Source organism: Colobus angolensis, unplaced genomic scaffold, assembly GCF_000951035.1.
Source record: "Colobus angolensis palliatus isolate OR3802 unplaced genomic scaffold, Cang.pa_1.0 Scaffold273, whole genome shotgun sequence".
NCBI lineage: Eukaryota > Metazoa > Chordata > Mammalia > Primates > Cercopithecidae > Colobus > Colobus angolensis.
In genome coordinates this window covers 1708219-1716547 of record NW_012115966.1, presented here as the reverse complement: position 1 = coordinate 1716547, position 8329 = coordinate 1708219, and the positions used below count along the sequence as shown (strand labels likewise).

The 8329-nt window shown below is 52.3% G+C and overlaps 1 protein-coding gene across 2 annotated transcripts; it reads left to right on the top strand.

The window, feature by feature from the left end:
* The first annotated feature begins 1775 nt into the window (after positions 1 to 1775).
* On the top strand, positions 1776 to 7460 carry GSTM4 (glutathione S-transferase mu 4). 2 transcript variants are annotated; one of them, XM_011948105.1, is made up of 8 exons: positions 1776 to 2126; positions 2447 to 2522; positions 2942 to 3006; positions 3325 to 3406; positions 3503 to 3603; positions 4558 to 4653; positions 4744 to 4854; positions 6915 to 7460. In XM_011948105.1, exons 1-8 carry the CDS (start codon positions 2091 to 2093, stop codon positions 7002 to 7004), a joined length of 657 nt encoding a protein of 218 aa, XP_011803495.1. In that variant the 5' UTR covers positions 1776 to 2090; the 3' UTR covers positions 7005 to 7460. The 2 variants fall into 2 exon arrangements, with proteins under 2 accessions (XP_011803495.1, XP_011803496.1); XM_011948106.1 differs by lacking the exon at positions 4744 to 4854 and having other exon boundaries at positions 1846 to 2126.
* The last annotated feature ends 869 nt before the right edge of the window (positions 7461 to 8329 follow it).

The following is an 8329-nucleotide window of genomic DNA, read 5'->3' as shown; positions in this document are numbered from 1 at the left end:
ATTTGACAGAACTGAAGGGAGAAATAGACAGTTCTACATTAACAATGGGAGGCTTTAAAACCCCTCTTTCAATTATGGAAAAGCTGAGACAGAACGTAAGTAAGGAAATGCAGAATGTGAACACACAATGAACCGGTTAGATCTCACAGACATGCAGAAAATGAACTGACAACAGCGTGCACATTCTTCCCCAGGGTACCACTTCTACCTCCCCATCCCGGCTGCTCCCGATCCCTGTCCACAGACCCACTTCCCATGCTGGTGTGATCCTCGTGGCCACTGTGGCCCTTACTTTGGAGATCCTGCTGTTCCAGTCCTTCCCGCCTTCCACAGAGCTGTGCTCCTCCTTCTGAAGAAGCCACCTGGGGCCTGGGACCCGTCTTCCTGGCTCCTCAGAGTCCTTGCAACAGCAGGCACTGCTTCTCTCTCCTGCACTCAACCCCTCTCCCACTCCACTGCCTCTCAGTGTGCAAAAACACTAAGAAGTGTCCCGTATTTTCAAAATCTCCCCTGTAGTTCCCACCTGACTTCTAGTCTTAGGTGGCCAAAGTACAATGTCTTTGAAGGATTGTTTTATTCCCAGTGCCTGGAATATGGTAAGATCTCAACAACTGTTATTTCAATAAAGGAATGACCAAATGGGTGAATACTAATGTAACAATATCAATTCTGTTTCTTTCATAATTATTATTCTGAGTGTTAGCTTTCTTAAAAAAATCATTTTCACAATTGGACCTAGACATTTTATCTTTTCCAGCTCAAGATGGATAAACGCAGAATGACAGGCCAGGCACCGTGGCTCATGCCTGTAATCCCAGCACTTTGGGAGGCGGAGGCGGGTGGATCACTTGAGACTAGGAGTTCAAGACCTGTCTGGTCAACAGGGTGAAACCCCATCTCTACAGAAAATACAAAGAAGTTAGCAGGGCGTCCTGGCGCTCACCTGTAATCCCAGCTACTTGGGAGGCTGAGGCAGGAGAATCACTTAAGACCAGGAGTTCAAGACCTGTCTGGTCAACAGGGTGAAACCCCATCTCTACAGAAAATACAAAGAAGTTAGCAGGGCGTCGTGGCGCTCACCTGTGAATCCCAGCTGCTCAGGAGGCTGATGCAGGAGAATCACTTGAGCCCGGGAGGCGGAGGTTGCAATGAGCCGAGATCGCACTACTGCACTCCAGCCTGGGCAACAGAGTGAGTCTCTGTTTCAAAAAAAAAAAAGACTCAGAATGACAAATTCTTAATGTCTTAATGTATAATGAGAAGTATAACTATTCAGAAGTCCAAGCACTTGTGTGTGCATGCTGCTATCGCCTTGCTGTAGGCAAACCTACATGGGAATCCACCTTGACACACAGGCCACTTCCTGAGGCTGGACTCAGTCTCAGAGCTGGGGAACTGGCCCAGCGCAAAAGGGTCGGGAGCATCTGGAACAGAGACTGCGCTCTACCAGCTTCAGTGACATGGCCTCCATCCACGCTCCCCAACTCAGCAGAGAGCACACCATGAGACTTCTAAGACTTAGTTGCCAAGAAGTGTTGAATTAAACTCTCTGAGACCTCTCTTTGGTCTGACTCTGGCAGCCTCAGTCTCCCAGAGCCTGTGGAAACTCGGCAACCGAGAGGCGGAAGGCTGGGCGACGTCCGGAGAAGAAGGAACCTGGGAAAGAACTTTTCTCTTAGGATCTGGCTTGACTCTCACTGGCGCAGCCAAGTCCCTGGGGACCCAGCAGAGGTCTGAAGCGCGGCGGGGCGGGGCGCCCCAGGGCGGGGCTACGGAAGCTGGCAAGGTTGAGCCCCGCCTAGGGCCTCCTGACCTTGCTCCCTGAACACTCGGAGGTGGCGGTGAATCTTACTCCTTCCAGCCAGTGAGGATCCAGCAATCTTCTCCGTGCCTCCCCCCGCGCCTGTTGGTTGGAAGTGACGACCTTGAAGATCGGCCGGTTGGAAGTGACGACCTTGAAAATCGGCGGGCGCAGCAGGGCCGAGGGGGCGGGCCTGGCGCTAGGTCCCGCCCCTGCACACTAGGAACCCCAGAGGAGGTCGCAAGTGCCCAGCTGAGGCCTGTCTGCAGAATCCACACCAACCAGCATCATGTCCATGACACTGGGGTACTGGGACATCCGCGGGGTTAGTGAGGGTCCGCTGCACGGTGGGACCGGGCGCGTGGGCGGGGAAGTGCCGAGCGGCTGGGGACCGGCTCTAGGGACGGTTCCTCTTTAGGGCTGTCTCTCACAGGAGGGCCTGTGCATGCCTCTGTGTGTGTGTGTGTGCGCGCCGGGGGCGGGGGGGTGGGGTGCAGTGCAGTGCAGTGCAGTGTAGACTTGGGGAAGAAGAAGGGCAGGTGAGTAGGTGCGTGCAGTGTAGACTGGGGGCCCGCCTGGTGCAGAGAAATTCACCAAGTCAGGGACCCGCCATCTCTGACCCGAGCTGCGGGCCATCTCTCCCAGCTGGCCCACGCCATCCGCCTGCTCCTGGAATACACAGACTCAAGCTATGAGGAAAAGAAGTACACAATGGGGGACGGTAATGGGCACCCTCGTGTCTGGGCCCTGCCCACTCACGCTGAGTTGGCACCAAGCAACCCACCTGTGGCTGTGCAGGCCTTCCCTGCTGGAGCTGCAGGCTGTCCCTTCCCTGAGCCCCTGTGAGGGAGCCCTCTGGCCTTGCAAGGCAGAATGCTGGGGCGGGATGCTGGGCCCCCTGTCTGGGTAACTGGGTTGGGTGTCCCTCAGGGCTTGCCTAAACCCTGGAAGCCTTAGTCGTGTGGGGTCCAGAGCCCTCACCGGGATTCTTTCTCTTTGAACCCTGGGATGTGGGACTGAGTGGTCAGATTCTAGATCCACCTGTCTCAGGGGTCTTGCCACTGGCTCCTTGGGAGGGTCCCGGGGAAGGAGGGCTGGGCTCTGGGGAGGTTTGTTTTCACTTCATCTTCCCCACCACAGCTCCTGACTATGACAGAAGCCAGTGGCTGAATGAAAAATTCAAGCTGGGCCTGGACTTTCCCAATGTAGGTGCAGGGGAAGGGGCGGTTTTGGGGGAAAGTGCAATGTGTCTCTGACCGCATCTCCTCTCCCCAGCTTAGAGGGGTTAGGATCAGGAGTCTTCTGCCCAATTCCTGTCACTCCTGGCTGTCTACAGAGCCCTTCCATGATGTTCTGTGGCCAAGCTCATTCGTTCATGTGACAGTATTTCTATCTCGGGCCTGCCATGAGCAGGCACAGTGAGTGCCCGGTCTCCTCTCTTCTCATAAGTTCTTGCTTATGGGAAGAGGATGCTGGGGAGCCTGGTGGCCCAACTGAGCTTCCCTGGTTTCCCATTCATCCAGCTGCCCTACTTGATTGATGGAACTCACAAGATCACCCAGAGCAACGCCATCCTGCGCTACATTGCCCGCAAGCACAACCTGTGTGAGTGTGGTTTGTTGCAGGGTGTGGGGGAAGTGGCCTCCTCCTTGGCTGGATTGGGGTGCGATGCTCAGAGTGAGTGTGTTTTGTGGGTGGCAGGTGGGGAGACAGAAGAGGAGAAGATTCGTGTGGACATTTTGGAGAACCAGGCTATGGATGTCTCCAATCAGCTGGCCAGAGTCTGTTACAGCCCTGATTTTGTGAGTCCCTCCCTGGTCTGGGCCAGAAACCAGGCTTCTTGTATTCCCATCTACTCTGGTCCTATTCACAATTTGAACTCCTCACTGCTATTGGTTCTCTGAGGGTTCCCTGTACTGTAGCAGAGTGACTGACATATCATTAAACTCTATAAATTAAAAACTTGAAATCAATCAGTCCCCACCAATCATAGGAAGTCCGTACATCCCAAGCTAGAAATTCAGTTCCTAGACAATAAAGTCATGCGTTCAGAATTCCCTTCACCTCTGACCCCTGACCTCTGCCACGGGTCATCTAACCCAGCTGGTTCACTCCATCTGCCTGTTTGGGGAATATGCAGACCCACACTATGGGGTAAAGAAGTACGTAGTGGAGAAGTAATAGCACCCTCCTCTGTGGAATTCCATGCTATTCTTTTCCTAGTGCTTCTCCTTGACATGCCCAGGGATGAATGCATTTTCCTAATAGGCAGCTCAGTGGCGGCCAGAGGGCCTTTGTTCGTCTGTCTCCTTCCACTCAGCCTCTCAAAATCTCATCTCTCCAGAAACTACTCTATGTCCATTGTATTATTCTGCCACTCCACTAGGAGGAACTTTCAACTTCTTTCTCTGAGCTCCTTTAGTTCTTTGTATCCTTGATTCTGCTCGTGTCTGGGTCCAGAGCCTGCCAGGTGCTCAGGTGCTCCTGGGCTGACCCAGAGGAGTGTGGTTGGGAGGTCACTGGGGACAGATTCAGGGATAGTGTTGCTTTCCTCTCTGCCTTCCCATTGCCACAAAAGCCTCCAGCTACCCATCTGGAGTCTAATAAATGCTGGTATGTCCAACTGAAGCCAGTTCCAGCTGTGGGGAAGATGGCTGCTTGCTCGTGGCCAGCTGGGGCCATACGCAGAACTGGGGAGGCCGCATCTGTGCAGGGAGCTTGTGTCTGACGGTGGTGACAGCTGTTTTCTGCCTCAGGAGAAACTGAAGCCAGAATACTTGGAGGGGCTTCCTACAATGATGCAGCACTTCTCACAGTTCCTGGGGAAGAGGCCATGGTTTGTTGGAGACAAGGTAATGGGGGCATGTGATGGGGACACTAGAGATTTGTCATACGTCCTATGTTACGGAGATTCCAGCCCACACATTCTTGGCCTTCTGCAGATCACCTTTGTAGATTTCCTCGCCTATGATGTCCTTGACCTCCACCGTATATTTGAGCCGAAGTGCTTGGACGCCTTCCCAAATCTGAAGGACTTCATCTCCCGATTTGAGGTGATGCCCCCATCCTCCTTTCTCTTTGATGCCCCTTGTTCCGTTACCTCCTTTGCGATGCTTTCCCAGTCCTCGAGCTACACAAAGAATAACTTGCATTTATTGAGTGCTGGCTTCGTGCCAGGAACCGTGCCCAGCACATTATACCTATTGTGTAGAATTTGAACTTTACAACATTCCTACGGGGTGACAGAATTATCTTGCCCATTTTAGAGATAAGGAAACTGAGAATGAGACGGTCAGGCCTTTGCTTAGGGTCCCAGAGCCAGTGGAGACTGTGCTGGGCTCCCTGTGAGCCTCTGGATCTATGGGCGGCAGTCAGGGCTCTCCCTTTTGTGACAAAAGAAAAAATCCTCAGGCCTCATCCAGCCTGGGTTTCACAGCCCAGGACGCTTTGGAAGAGGCAGAGAACTTTAGGAGCATGGATGCAGCTGGCAATAGTAGGACTGACACACGGTGGCATTGATGTCGAGTACGAAACCCACAGGCAGTATTCATAGCTACCCCCAGAAGCTATGCACGATCGGACCCCCATGTGGAAAATCCTGAGAGCCAGAGCTGTGGCTGGAGCTGGATTAGGCTATATATGTGGGTGCCCCTGTTGAAGGAGTATGTGTGTTGAAGTGCTGTGTGCTGGGGCACTTTCCTTCTTTATCTTTCTTCCTCTCTTTTTTCCCTCCAATGTTCCAACTGTTCCCCCTGTGAGATGAGTAGCACACTGATTTTACTCCTATTCACCGACCTTCTCCTCTGCATGAGGCAAGGTGTGAGGCAGAGTGGGAGATGCATAGATGACCGCCCCATCCTGGAATTGAGTGCAGTGAGAGGCCTGCAGTGCAGGCAGAGCAGCCTGTGAGGTGTGTGTGGCACCACCTGGGTAACGGGCCCAGGGCCTGCCCCCACTCATGGGGAACCATCTCACCCGTGCTGAACTTGTTTGAGAGCAGCAAATCCTACTTTAGTACAGATTTGGGAATTTGAGGCATTAGTCCAACAAGTTTTTCAGCCTAGAATTTGTTTTCCTTTCCCACTCCCCATCAAGAGATCTGGTTACTCAGCTAGTTCTCATCAGCTCTGGCTCCGGTCCCGGCTGAGTGGCCTTGGGGTTATGTAAGAGGTGGTGGGAGGGGAGGAGAGCTGAGGGCTGCAGCATAGGGTCCACCTGGGCGTGGCCCTTTGGGAATAGGCGGCCCTGGCTCTGTCTGAATCCTTAGAAATTACACGGCCATTTGATCCTGGGAAGATCGTGCAGAGCACACCTGAGTGTCATACAGCCTGGTCTGTGGTAGTGGGGTTGGAGATGAGGTGGGTTAGGGCACAGTGGTATTTAGCTCAGGTACCAGGTGGGGAGGTTTAGACTTTCTGCTTTACAAGGAATGATTAGAGCCTGGTCTGACCTTTCTTTTGCTAGCCCAACGCACCTTGTCCACTTTCATCCAGGTTTTGCTGGCTCCTTGGGTGAGATCTGGGCCCTCTTCCAGGCTGCACGGACATTTTCAGATGTCCCCTCTGTGTGTGCAAACCTAGGCAAGCCAGGAACCTCCCCGTGAAACAGGAGAATGTTGTGCAGTCAGAGAGCAAGAGGACCTCCTGAGGGATTTGGGGGAGGATGGGAATTTGGCAGAAAGATGCCAGAACTGGAGAGAGACAGAACCAGGCTACATTGCAGCTCTGTCCCCCTTACTAGCTATTTGAGTGTGAGGTAGTTGCTGAACTTCTGTTTCCCACATGAGAAATGGTGATAATAGATTCAGCCTTGCAGAATAGTCAAGTGGATTTTTGAAGCTTATGTTGTAATTTCTCTTGGATATAGACCACCCAGCACAGTGTAGAATCTTCATAAGTGGTAGCTGTTATTATGGCATGACATTATTTCAAGGAAATTGGAAGAGTTAACTCTGCAGATCTGGGGACCATAAGAGGCTATGTGATGCCTCAGCACTGGAGCCCATGTGGAAAGGCTGTGGCCAGGGCCCTGACCTGCTGTGTCTGCAGTGGGGTTACCCCAGCCCTCATGGGTAGCTGACCTTGAGCTCTGGCCTTATTTTCTCCCATCTCAGGGCTTGGAGAAGATCTGTGCCTACATGAAGTCCAGCCGCTTCCTCCCAAAACCTCTGTACACAAGGGTGGCTGTCTGGGGCAACAAGTAATGCCTTGAAGGCCAGGAGGTGGGAATGAGGAGCCCATGCTCAGCCTGCTGCCCAGGCTGTGGAGTGCAGCTGGACTGTGCATCCCAGCACCTGGCTCCTCATCCTTTTCTCCTGTTTATTCCCGTCTTTACCCCCAAGACTTTATTGGGCTTCCTCACTTCCCCTAAACCCCTGTCCCATGCAGGCACTTTAAAGCCTCAGCTACCCACTTTCCTTCATGAACATCCCCCTCCCAACATGACCCTTCCCTGCACTAAAGCCAGCCTGACCTTCCTTCCTGTTAGTGGTTGTGTCTGCTTTGAGGGGCCTGCCTGGCCCCTCGCCTGTGGAGCTCAGCCCCGAGCTGTCCCCGTGCTGCATGAAAGAGCGGCATTGACTGGTTTACAGGCCTTGCTCCTGCAGCATGGCCCCTGCCTTAGGCCTACCTGATCAAAATAAAGCCTCAACCACATTTGCTATATATAGTCTTGTCTTATTTGCTCCTGGCTGCCCGGACCGTGTCTGTCACTGCTCCTTCCGAGGGACTGGCTGGTGACCCTGGCAGTAGCTGGGTTTGTAGAGATTATGATGGGCTTAGTAAGGTGTTTTCAACATTTTTTTTTTTTTTTGAAACAGGGTCTCCAGCTTTCCAAGGTGAAGGGCACTGGTGGGATCATAGCTTACTGCAGCATCCAGTCCTGGGCTCAAGCAATCCTCCCACTTCAGCCTCCCAAATGGCTGAGACTATAGGTGTACCACCATACCTGGCCGTATTTAAAAAATTTTTGTAGAGATGGTGTCTCTTTATGTTTCCCAGGTTGGTCTGGAACTCCTGAGCTCAAGCAATCCTCTTACCTTGGCATCCCAAAATGCTGGGATTGCAGGTGTGAGCCACCACGCCTGGCCCTGTTTCCAACTTCTTGATCCCTTTTCTGATCGCATTACAGCAGGAAGCCACATAAAGTGCTCTATAGAAAGGATGCCTCTTTCTGGGCCTAGATCTTCATTTATTTATATTCAGTATTATTCAGTGCTTTCCATGGTTAGGCAGAGCTAGTCTCAGTGAGTAAGTCTTAGATGCCCAGAGGTGGTGGAATTCCCATCACAGAGAACAAGGATCCTTCTGTCTTCCACACTGTCTGACTCCATCACAGCTCTTAGATCTCTAGGACCCAAGCTCTACCGTGAGCTGCTCCACCGGAAGGTTCTCCCAGCTCAGCAGTTCTCAAGCTGTGTTACCACGAATAGTTGTTAATTTTTTGGGTCAGGAATTCAGGTAATGCTCAGCAGGGAGAACTTACTACAAATCAACAAAGGTCTCTTCTCCAAAAACTGTATATCCAAAA